Source organism: Octopus sinensis, linkage group LG10 (genome assembly GCF_006345805.1).
Source record: "Octopus sinensis linkage group LG10, ASM634580v1, whole genome shotgun sequence".
In the NCBI taxonomy this organism is placed as follows: Eukaryota; Metazoa; Mollusca; class Cephalopoda; order Octopoda; family Octopodidae; genus Octopus; species Octopus sinensis.
The window spans coordinates 50,956,520-50,969,556 of record NC_043006.1 but is presented as its reverse complement, the minus strand read 5'-3'; the positions used below and the strand labels follow the sequence as shown (position 1 = coordinate 50,969,556).

The 13,037-nt window shown below is 39.5% G+C and overlaps 1 protein-coding gene and 1 long non-coding RNA gene across 2 annotated transcripts in view; one reads left to right on the top strand and one right to left on the bottom strand.

The window, feature by feature from the left end:
* Window positions 1-556, top strand: part of LOC118765005 — a 1,280-nt gene extending 724 nt beyond the window's left edge. Inside the window, exons 2-3 of the long non-coding RNA XR_005000851.1 lie at window positions 269-270; window positions 461-556. This is a non-coding gene — a long non-coding RNA (uncharacterized LOC118765005). The remainder of the gene's footprint in view (window positions 1-268; window positions 271-460) is intronic.
* A 1,051-nt stretch (window positions 557-1,607) lies between these two features.
* Window positions 1,608-12,837, bottom strand: LOC118765220 (polycystic kidney disease protein 1-like 3). Its single transcript, XM_036506951.1, has 6 exons — window positions 12,636-12,837; window positions 6,650-6,711; window positions 3,134-4,090; window positions 2,716-3,035; window positions 2,443-2,676; window positions 1,608-2,403 (listed from the first exon to the last, which is right to left on the bottom strand). Exons 2-6 carry the CDS (start codon window positions 6,699-6,701, stop codon window positions 1,837-1,839), a joined length of 2,130 nt encoding a protein of 709 aa, XP_036362844.1. The 5' UTR covers window positions 6,702-6,711; window positions 12,636-12,837; the 3' UTR covers window positions 1,608-1,836.
* Between the last annotated feature and the right edge of the window lie 200 nt (window positions 12,838-13,037).

The following is a 13,037-nucleotide window of genomic DNA, read 5'->3' as shown; positions in this document are numbered from 1 at the left end:
AGTGGCGAAGCGGGTCTCGTGGAGTCCGAATTGAACCCGCCTCCACTCCATCCGTAATGTCTTCTGGTCTTTTCTATCATTCGATTTATTTATATTTTCATATTTTGTGAATTTTCAACCGCATATTTATGTTTATAACCATTCGTTCATCTGATCCCAAATCAAATTGTGGTGTCCCCTTGTGGGAAATGAAGAAATCAACTTATTCTTAGTGCAAGTTTTGAAGAATGCAGTTCGATTTTAACTTATTTTATCAAAGCTGTAAAAGAAGTGACAAAGCTATAATGGAAGTGGCAAAAGAGCATATTCGGCATATTTTGCTTTATGAGTCCCAAAAAGGCAACAATGCAACGGAAAGTGTGAGGAGTATTAATGCAGTATCTGGAGATCGAACAATAAGCGCAAGCATCAACGGTGGCTACAGAAATTCCGAGCTGGAAACTACAGCCTAGATAGCAAGCCTCTGTAGAGCTCGACGCGGACGTTCTGCAAACCCTGGTGGAACAAAATCCCATCGTAACTGTTGAGGAACTAGCAGAGAAGCTTGGATTTGGTTATTCAACCAGTCATTCAATCCAGCGCTAAAAGTAAAACGACCATCTTTGGTCTCAAGACGAAATGTGTTCTTCCATCAGGATAAATCTCAGTCACATACAGCGATGGTAACATTCGAAAGACTGGAGCAGTGTGAATGAGAAACGATGCTCCACCCACCATATTCACCGGACATTGTCCCATCTGGTTATCATTTATTCCGCAGTCTTCAAAATCGTTTGGATAGAAAAATATGAATTCTGTAGATGAGGTCAGAATAATACTATAGGAGTATTTTTCATCACGGACAAGTGAAGTTTGGAAGAGGGACCTTGCAAGTCTACCGGAGCTTTGTAGAAAATGAAGGAGAGTATATTTTAGATTAAAAAAGAACTTTATCTTAATTTAGAAAAATAAAAGAAGTAATAAAAAACGCATTATTTATGGGATGACATATATATGTATGTATATATAGTGTTAATTACGATCATAAGAACAGAGATTTTCTCCATCTACAATTTTATTAAACTGTTATTTACAACATCCTTTCGATGTTATTTACAACATCCTACGCGCGTTTCAACTGCATCGACTGGACCTCCTGGTACCATTTTCGGTACGGTTTTATCGGGGTCCATTATTTACTGTCATTTGAAGTGAAGCTGATATATATATATATATATATATATATTATATATATATATATATATATATATATATATACATACGCAGTTAGACCTACATTACGAAAATATTATATACATACAAAAGAGCAATTACAGAGAGAGGTATACAGAGGGACATGGGCGCATATATGCGCACACAAATATATGTGTGGAGGTGATCGTGAATATGCGTAGCTAGACAGAGAGACAGACAGATAAGCAGACAGACTGACAAATAAATAGACAGGTAGACAGAAAGACAAACTGACAGATAGACAGATAAATAGATAGACAGACAAATAAATAGATAGATAAATAAATAAACAGACAGACAAGAAAATCGACTATGAAAAGCTGATTATGTTACAATTTTCGAGGTTGTAAAATAGTAGTCGAGAGAAAACACAATAAAAAATAATAAATCTTTATTATACAATATATAATATGAAATATACTGAAATAAATCATTATTTATTTCAGAAGCATATAGCGGCAAATAAGTACAGAATTTTTCAGATTGGCTATCTTTATGTTTTAACAATCCCAGAGGGGAAAGTATTCATATTAATTAGAGTCTCTGGTATCGCATAGATAAATATTTATCTAGATAGTTGTTCTAGAGTGAATGTCGTTCGAATTAGAGATCGCTTGCGGGGGCCTCAACTGCTACAGATTTTGCAGGATTGCTAGCGGGGGCCTCAACTGCAACAGCTTTGGCAAAATCGCTTGCGGGGGCCTCAAGTGCTACAGCTTTGGCAAAATCGCTTGCGGGGGCCTCAAGTGCTACAGCTTTGGCAAGATTGCTAGCGGGGGCCTCAACTGCTACAGATTTGGCAAAATCGCTTGCGGGGGCCTCAAGTGCTACAGATTTGGCAAGATTGCTTGCGGGGGCCTCAAGTGCTACAGCTTTGGCAAAATCGCTTGCGGGGGCCTCAAGTGCTACAGATTTGGCAAGATTGCTAGCGGGGGCCTCAAGTGCTACAGCTTTGGCAAAATCGCTTGCGGGGGCCTCAAGTGCTACAGCTTTGGCAAAATCGCTTGCGGGGGCCTCAAGTGCTACAGCTTTGGCAAGATTGCTAGCGGGGGCCTCAACTGCTACAGATTTGGCAAAATCGCTTGCGGGGGCCTCAAGTGCTACAGATTTGGCAAGATTGCTTGCGGGGGCCTCAAGTGCTACAGCTTTGGCAAAATCGCTTGCGGGGGCCTCAACTGGAACAGCTTTGGCAAAATCGCTTGCGGGGGCCTCAAGTGCTACAGATTTGGCAAGATTGCTTGCGGGGGCCTCAAGTGCTACAGATTTGGCAAAATCGCTTGCGGGGGCCTCAAGTGCTACAGATTTGGCAAGATTGCTTGCGGGGGCCTCAAGTGCTACAGATTTGGCAAAATCGCTTGCGGGGGCCTCAAGTGCTACAGATTTGGCAAGATTGCTTGCGGGGGCCTCAAGTGCTACAGCTTTGGCAAAATCGCTTGCGGGGGCCTCAACTGGAACAGCTTTGGCAAAATCGCTTGCGGGGGCCTCAAGTGCTACAGATTTGGCAAGATTGCTAGCGGGGGCCTCAAGTGCTACAGCTTTGGCAAAATCGCTTGCGGGGGCCTCAAGTGCTACAGCTTTGGCAAAATCGCTTGCGGGGGCCTCAAGTGCTACAGCTTTGGCAAGATTGCTAGCGGGGGCCTCAACTGCTACAGATTTGGCAAAATCGCTTGCGGGGGCCTCAAGTGCTACAGATTTGGCAAGATTGCTTGCGGGGGCCTCAAGTGCTACAGCTTTGGCAAAATCGCTTGCGGGGGCCTCAACTGGAACAGCTTTGGCAAAATCGCTTGCGGGGGCCTCAAGTGCTACAGATTTGGCAAGATTGCTTGCGGGGGCCTCAAGTGCTACAGATTTGGCAAAATCGCTTGCGGGGGCCTCAAGTGCTACAGATTTGGCAGATTGCTTGCGGGGGCCTCAAGTGCTACAGATTTGGCAAAATCGCTTGCGGGGGCCTCAAGTGCTACAGATTTGGCAAGATTGCTTGCGGGGGCCTCAAGTGCTACAGCTTTGGCAAAATCGCTTGCGGGGGCCTCAAGTGCTACAGATTTGGCAAAATCGCTTGCGGGGGCCTCAAGTGCTACAGCTTTGGCAAGATTGCTAGCGGGGGCCTCAAGTGCTACAGCTTTGGCAAAATCGCTTGCGGGGGCCTCAAGTGCTACAGCTTTGGCAAAATCGCTTGCGGGGGCCTCAAGTGCTACAGCTTTGGCAAGATTGCTAGCGGGGGCCTCAAGTGCTACAGCTTTGGCAAAATCGCTTGCGGGGGCCTCAAGTGCTACAGCTTTGGCAAAATCGCTTGCGGGGGCCTCAAGTGCTACAGCTTCGGCATGATCACTTGCGGGGGCCTCAAGTGCTACAGCTTTGGCAAAATCGCTTGCGGGGGCCTCAAGTGCTACAGCTTCGGCATGATCACTTGCGGGGGCCTCAAGTGCTACAGCTTTGGCAAAATCGCTTGCGGGGGCCTCAAGTGCTACAGCTTTGGCAGGATTGCTTGCGGGGGCCTCAACTGCTACAGCTTCGGCATGATCGCTTGCGGGGGCCTGAACGGGAACAGCGGCTGCAGCTAGATCATTGTCATGATGTTTTGCGAGGGCTGAAGGTGCAACATTGGCGACGTTATGTGGGGCGGCTGCAGGTGCAACATCAGCAAGACGCTTTACGGTGGCCTCAACTGGAACAGCGGCTGCAGCTAGATCATTGTCAAGATCTTTTTTGAGGTCTGGAGGTGCAACTTCGGGGTAACTGTGCCCGAGAGCTGCTGGCGCTTCAACTGGAACTGCGTGCTTTGCTAGTTCATTGTATGTTGCTGTGGTGTTTGGTTCAGATACACTCTGTGTTACTGTGGTGACAGGTTTAGCATGCACTGAAATATATAATAATATAGTGGTAATTATGAGACATATCTTTGCGTTTTGTATAAAGTAACAGGTATTTTCAAAATTGGTCAGTGCAACAAAACTGTCAGAAGAGACAAGTCATTAATTGAAAGTAATTATAAATATCCCAGAATTTTTAACTGATTAAGATGTTTTAGGTTTAATGCAAAACTACTAGATTTTTGTGGAAAAATTAGGTTTTTGCAATATAAAGAAATGCTTTCTAATATGCTTAAAGATAACTATTATCTGCTACATGTGCTACTCAGTATTAACAGTATATTTTGTAGTTTCATTGAATAGATTTTTATATCTAATTCTAGCTTAGTAGATGAGATCATATGATTAAATAAATGTAAATACTGTTTCATTACATTTGAAACAATTATTAAGCATATCGGCTAAAGTAATTTGGAAGGTTAGTGGGAAGCGGAGTGTCGGATGGTAAATTGCCCAAGAAAATTATCCTTTTTAGAACGTGTAGAAACCGACACATATAAACGTCTAAACTACAGTACGTGTAGTGAAAAAGCAATGATTATAAAAGTTGTGATGAACAATTAAACTATATTTCGGGACTTTACCTATAACAGTTCTGGCAATTCTGAACATTGCCTCGGGAAGCACAATGATTTGGTTTCACTTAGATCATTATAAAAAATGAGACAATTGACTTACCTACACTGACAAAGCTGTATTCCTCAAAATGCCACCCACAACTTTATACTTATTCTCGTGATTTATTTATTGACATAGCAAAGCTTAGATACATTATTCACATTATTTGCATTATTTACTTTCGAAGGATATTTGTCCTCGTCTTGTTTGGTGTTAACAACAAACAAGATGAGGACAAATATCCGTCGAATGTAAATAATGTAAATAATATACATAGTTCCTCATCTTCTAAATAGAACTGCAAAGCTTAAATGTTCTGGTGGAAACTGAAGTTTTCTAAATCGAAATACATTAGTTAGTTTGAGTGGAATGCTGAGCATAATTTGCTTCATCTTTAGTGCATCCATCAATATGGATAGCCATTTGGTATAAACTTCTTAACCATTAATCTGGTGTTACTGTATGACTGCAGTTTATCTAAATTAGATAGCGCCATTGTTGGAGATCTTTTAACAGAAGTCTATGCAGCTGTAAACCTCAAGCTTCCAATGAGTTTTAGAATTCTACTGCACAGTGAGTTATTTGTTCCTGATGCGCAATAATGTCTATTGATTTACAGATACGATTATTTTCTAAAAGCTTCTATAAACGTAGCCGTTGATGTCATTGGTCAAGACTTATTTCCCCCCGCTCAGCCACTAATGTGTTAGATAATGAGTTGCTGCCTTTACAGAGATTGGGTCTATGACGTCATTACTTATTGTAGAAGATTTTCTTTCTCCAACTGGTAACAAATGTTTAACAAATAACTAGATAGTTGATCTTCAAAAGTTTGTCTCTCATGTTCGAAGACAACTTGAAACCCAGGCGATTAGAGGTAGCACAGAATATTGATCTAAGTTGAGAAAGTCGTATTTTTTCACTTCTTGGCCATTCATATCTTTAAGCTTGTCGATAAGACTTGATTGGTTGATTTCCTCTTTATAGTCTACTTCCACATTGGAGTATATCTACTGAGTTTGATGTCTGAAATCTTCGGCAGGTTAAAGCTGAGACAAACTACACGGTTCACAGCATTTCAACGGCATCGTGAAAAAACCCTATGATTCTTAGCTGCATAAGATATAAAAGTTTTTAATTATGCAGCAGCATCTTGGACAACATTTACCAGAAATCTCAGCAATGGCTCTCTGTAAATGTTGTATACTCCGCCATTGACTATTCGAACTATGCATATTATAGCAAAATTGGAGAAAGAAACATTCACGAGGAGTACAATATACTCTCTTCTGACAGCACTCTCAAAATTTATATCAAATTGGCCACTAACAGAGGCATGCTGCTTTCTTCATTTCCGTTACTTTCTTCGTGTAAAGTCGGATGGGACCTGATGATACAACATTTTTGCGAAGGGATCATATTGACTCAGCTTTACAAATACTGCAAGTGTTGTGCCCCTTGGAGTTTGTGCTTGCTGTACAGTAGTCGCTAAAGTGACCCCAGTCTTTGACCGACACTATATTCTATCGACCCCAGAAGGACAACATCAGTGATATTTTAACTCCGAATGCAAAGTACCGGAACAAATACTGCAAGACATTTTATCCGATGTTCTAACGATTCTGTCAGTTCACTGAAAATCAATGACATTATAACATGGTAGTTCTTTAATTGTATGGGCACTACTTCGTCGGATTTAATATTTTAAATAACATTTTAAATAACAATCTTTTGACGTATCTGTGTCATGAGTTCGCGTCGCGCTGAAGACGATAAACTAAACTAAAACCAGAAACACGAAGTAGATTCGATCGCCTATGTTCACCTTACAACACAATACTGATTTACTGCTTATGTAAGAGTTCTGATTTATTTCATGATATTTCAAAAAATCTACAAAACCTAGAGAATGGTGTATAGGTACTTACCAATTGCAATTATGGAAAGAATGGAAACCAGTAGAGACATATGAGGAGCCATTTCTAGTTACCTGCCGAGAAAAATAAAACAGTGATATACATATATATTACCATATACACATACATATGTGTTTGAGTGAGTGAGTGAGTGAGTGTGGAAGTAATGTTTATCGCTACTTCATCATAGCTGTTCTATGTTTAACCCCAAGAGGAGGCCTCTTCCAGCTGGCTATCGATGCAAATATGCACCCGATATGTATTGCAAGCAGAGGACCGAACTCCTACTATCTTCTACTGACAACGACCGGACTGCTAGACCGTCCGGTTTCGAGCTATTTGTGCTCATTCTCAGTGGTGGAGACAGTCCGCTAGAGATAGCAGTAGTTCGTTCCAGCTGGCAATATATAGAAAAATAAGTGACAGCCAGTCACTGATCTTGCAACAAGCAAAATAGCAAGGTAGAAAATCACTATAAGAGATGAAAGTAGTAAATATACTGAGAAGTAATGTTTATCGGTAGTTCATAGTTGTTCCGTAGGAACCGACGTTACTATCATGCCGTCGTCGCTAGAAGATGGCAGGGATTCGCTCCAATATTTGCAATATATATCAGGTGCAGATTGCATCGATAACCAGCAAGAGGAGGCCTCCTCTTGGTGGTAAACATGATAGTAACGTCGATTCCTACGTAACAGCCATGATGAAGGGGCGATAAGCATTACTTCTCAATATGGTTACCACTTTCATCTCTTATTTTGCCTGTCATATATATTTCTTTTATTTCTTTTACTTGTTTCAATCTTTTGGCTGCGGTCATGCTGGAGTGCCGCCTTTAGTCGAGCAGATCGACCTCGGGACTTAGTCTTTGTAAGCCTAGTACTTATTCTATCAGTTTCTTTTGCCGAACCGCTAAATTACGGGGACGTAAATACACCAGCATCGGTTGTCAAGCGATGTTGGAAGGGACAAATACAGACAGACATATTCACACACACACACACACACACACACACACACACACATATATATATATATACATACACACACACACACATACATATATATATATATATATATATATATATATACGACGGACTTTTTTCAGTTTCCGTCTACCAAATCTACTCACAAAGTTTTGGTCGGCCCGAGGCTATAGTAGAAGACACTTGCCCAAGGTGCCACGCAGTGGGACTGAACCCGGAACCATGTGGTTGGTAAGCAAGCTACTTACCACACAGCCACTCCATATATATATATAGAGAGAGAGGGGGGAGTGAGAGAGAATATATGCAGAGTTTTCGTCAACTGACGTAATATGATAGGTATGTACAATGAGTGCTCAGTTTGTTTTACCACTAAAACTCCAGTTTAAACTGCAACTAAAAAATGTGGTACTGAGAACGCGTCAAAGGCGGCTAGAAGTAGTTTCTCCTTGAGCGGATGGCTATACATTAAAAATAAAAATGAAAAAGCAAAACAATTCACATCACTCGGAAAATGTTATTTTAGATAGAGAATATAAACGTTATTTTCTAGAATAACCGTGCAAGGATTCCATAGTAAATCATATTCTCGATCTCAAATGCTTTCCGAGTAATGCTGATTGTTTTGCATTTTTATTATCTTTTTCAATCTGAGTGTGTGTGTGTGAGAGAGAGAGATATCGTCGGAGTTAACGCGGCAGCATCTACGTAGCCGTTTCATCTGTAGGAAATGTAAGAAATATAAACCAGATTTACCCTCAAATACATCTATTTTAAATTTGGCACTAAAACACTCGACAATATAGTACGAAAGATGGAATTTTCTCAGAAGAATCGTCTTTAACTATGGCTCTTCTTTATACTTGGCCTGTAGCTAAACAAAAAGCAACAACACTGTTTCAATCTATCTTTACTATTTTATACACACACACACATTATATCGCATCGTAAATATGTCTTATATATTAGATAGCTAGGTGGGTTGATAGATAGATAGACAGACAGGCAGGCAGGCAGGCAGGTAGGCACTTAAACAGACAGACAGACAGACAGACAGACAGGCAGACAGACTGACTGACTGACTGATTTTTTTTTAACAGATTTGCACACTTTCGACCCAAGTAATTTTTGCTGAAATATTCATTGGTTCTTAATAAAATGTAATTGCATAGAAATCTCAGAATTGTTTTTAGTCATACTAATTCTTATTTTTTTCTCGATATAAATACCATTACTGAATATGTGTTTGTATGCATGTAAATATACCTTACTGTACGTCAGATTATAGGCTTATATATGTATATGTGTGTGTGGATCATATTTCTTTCAAACACACACACACCACACACACACACACACACACACACATCTGTGTTGTCTGAGATGCCAGCAAGTTTGTTGTCAGAGGTTGTTTGAAATGAGATTAAATTGTCATTGTTCCTTAGCTTTGTTCCGTACACTTTTCGAATTGGTCGAGCGCGAGGACTGCGGGTCTTAAAATTCACCTTTAATTGTATCAGTTTATGGTCAGATCAACACTACCCAATGGAGAAAGAACGTGTTACTTAGACATCTTCTCTCATGCAAGACCTCATAATTATATAGTCAATGAGGTGGTAATGGTTGGATCGGGGATGCTTCCGGATAGTTTTGTGGTAATTGGAAGGTTGGAAAATAGCATTCGTAATCAAAATTCCATATTCACTGCTAAGTGAATAGCAGCAGTGAGGTACTAACAAAATGCAACATATCAAATATTGAAGCCATCCTCATCAAAATACAGTTAAATGGTCAGGTCATCTTTCACGTATGAGTGATATCGGAATTCCAAAGCAACTTCTCTTTGGCCAATTCCCAATAGATAAGTCAGTTGGAAGGCTACTCTTGCGTTTCAAAGACATACAAAAAGATAATCTGAAGCGATACAATATTCCCTTTTCTTCCTGGGAAAACAACGCATCAGAACGCAGAACTGGCGCCAGTTCTATTTCTCCTCAGTTCAAAGATTTGAATGAAGTCGACCCCAGCATCGGAGCAACTACGTGCAAGCATGAAGGCACGCTGGCAAAACGCTGCTCCTCTAAATGAAAACCTTACCTGTCGTTGTGGCTTTATGGCACGAAGCAAAGCAGGCCTTGCCGTCCACTCAAAAAAACACATAGTATACGAACCACAAGCACTCGAATAAATTGAGTTTCCAACTCGTTCCATTTACCAAAAGGTTTGCAAGGCACCAATTGGCGTCAAGAGACATATATGTGTCCATAGGACATGATCACCGCCGAACCCTTATTTGTCATTCACGATGAGAGAATCCATCATATATATATATATATATATAATATATATATATATATATATATATATATATATATATATATATATATATATATGTAGTTATACAATTAAGGGCTCCTCGGTAAACGTTTTTGATTTTCACTCTCGATAAATTCATCCCCTTTTTGTGTTCCCAGCACTCGGCATCTTAATTTAGGAGCCCTTAATTGTATAACTACATGAATAATATTTTTCTATATGAATAATATTTTTGTCTTATGACTAATTCGTCTTTTGTGCTGGGCACCTGGTAGTAAATAATATTACTACCCTTCTTGTTTATATTCGCATATTACATGATGGATTTATTCGTAAAATTCTTCCCGGCATGCCCTATACTGCCGTGTAAGTTTTGCGTCTGCGCAGAGATTTGAAAAGTTAAGATCTGCTAGTAGTCGAGATCAACACATGGTCCCACATCGCTGCAGACCTCGATTAAATTTAGGCGACTCGCTGACGAAGCTAGCCTTAGCAAACATATTCTGTGTTTTGCTAGAAAGAAGCAGAAACCGTGCGGTTCGAGTTGTTAAAGTTATCGGTAAACGTTTTTGATTTTCACTCTCGATAAATTCATCCCCTTTTTGTGTTCCCAGCACTCGGCATCTTAATTTAGGAGCCCTTAATTGTATAACTACATGAATAATATTTTTCTATATGAATAATATTTTTGTCTTATGACTAATTCGTCTTTTGTGCTGGGCACCTGGTAGTAAATAATATTACTACCCTTCTTGTTATATTCGCATATATATATATATATATATATATATATATATATATATATATATTAAATTACGAGGTGAGTGCGCTAAGAGACGATAAGTTAAAATACAATGTTAATACCGGTTCGAATATGCTAAGAGTACGTTCGGACTGGTAAACAAGTCATTCACCGTGTTTTGTCATGGAGAAAATTTCTCGCTGTGGACATACGGCGTAAAATACACCCAAATCAGCTCGCAGTGACGCCTATCCAGACTGTAAGATGCAAACATTTCGGAGTAGTTATCTCCTTTTCAGTCAAAGAAACCGGGCGGTGGCGCAGTGAGCTGATAAGAGAGACAATCTCTTCTGTTTTTGTCAAGTACAAAGTGTTGCACGTTCCGATTGTGTCATGTGATTCAATTAATCATTGTTATTACTTGCTTTTTAGTATTCTAACTTTTTCAATCTCTCTTCTGTTTTTCCAATCAACATACGTCGGCTGGTAGCGCAAATCGACGGTTCGTCGTAATTAAATAACGGGGTGATTGCGCTAAGCGGTGATAAGTAAAAATACAGTGTTAATATACCAGTTCGAATTTGCTAAGAGCATGTTCGGACTTGTGAACAAGTCATTCGCCGTGTTTTATCGTGCAGAAAATTTCTCGATATAGGCGTAATATATATATAATACAAAATGGGACAATAAAACATTCAAACAAGGACGGGTCATTCGGAGTTTTCTTTCCTCAGTCGAGTACCAGATTACCTTCGAAATTTCGGCTGATTATACTCGAGCTTGCTGCAATCTGGTCAGCTCCAAGGAAAAACTAAGCTAAGAGCATTAGATTCCTTGGAAGAAAGCAGCGAATGTATGCGAAAATAAGGACGGAAAAAAGGAGAATGTTACACAAATACAATAAATATTATAATGTTATGCTGACACAGTGACCTACTGCCCGGAGTTTCTCCGATATGTTGCTCTTTCCCAGACAGAAATAAACTATACTCCATATTTATGTTCACAAATCGTAATATTACTTTTACTCTTAGCAGCATTATTATTATTATTGTTGAACAACTACCTGTTGCATCAATCTCGTATTTAAAAAGAACGTGAACTAGTACTTTCTCACGGTTGCTAAAACGTCAAGCGCAAAGTGCTGCGCGTTCCGATTGTATCATGTGATTCAATTAAACATTGTTGTTACTTGCTTTTTAGTATTCTAACTTTTTCATAAATAAATTAATTGAAGCATAAATTTCCATGTGAAGGTCTTTAGCAAGGTCTCCAATTAGCGCTTATCAAATATTAATTTAAAATAGCAGGAGTAGCTGTGTGGTAAGTAGTTTGCTAACCAACAACATGGTTCTGGGTTTAGTCCCACTGCGTGGCACCTTGGGCAAGTGTCTTCTACTATAGCCTCGGGCCGATCAGACTTGTGAGTGGATTTGGTAGACAGAAACTGAAGAAGCCCGTCGTATACATATATATATATATATATATATATATATATATATATATATATATATATGTATATGTATATGTGTATGTTTGTGTGTCTGTGTTTGTCCCCCAACATCGCTTGACAACCGATGCTGGTGTCTTTACGTCCCCATAACTTAGCGGTTCGGCAAAAGACCGATAGAATAAGTACTAGGCTTACAAAGAATAAGTCCTGGGATCGATTTGCTCGACTAAAGGCGGTGTTCCAGCATGGCCACAGTCAAATGACTGAAACAAGTAAAAGAGTATTTATAATATAAGTACAGGGCTAGAAATCTATTGTAGGGACCTGAAGCAATCGATTATGCATCGTACCCGATATTAGGTTAGTAACTTTGTTTCTTGATCCTAAACGGTTTCATAATAAATTCACAAAACAGTTGTACGATAAACACTTTGATGGACTTTGTCCGATGCTCGGTCAAGTCTACCTCCTTTTTACCAAAATATAAAAAAGAAAACTTACCTGTGTATTAACTGACAGATTGACGTGGAAAATACTGATGCGATGTAAAGTGAGTTGGTGCGGTGTTTCTGGCGAAGAACAGAAAGCGCTGACTGATTTTGTGAGGTAACTCTTCTGTTTTTATAGGCAGAGATGTGCCTTTAAAATGAATATAGTCTTTTCTAAGGAACTTTTTGTCTACGATTCAATGAAACAAAAACAAGTGGGCTACTGAAAAGACAATCCCTTACTTTGTTCTTAAACTGGAGAAATTATATGTAGGACGGTGGAATTGTTTTTAAACTAAAAAATATGTAGGCTGATGGAAAATAAAATCACAATAGATGCAGGAACTAAAGGAGTGGCAAAAATAAAGGAATTAACTTACGTAATTAAAAATAAAACCCTTGTAAATGCAGCGGC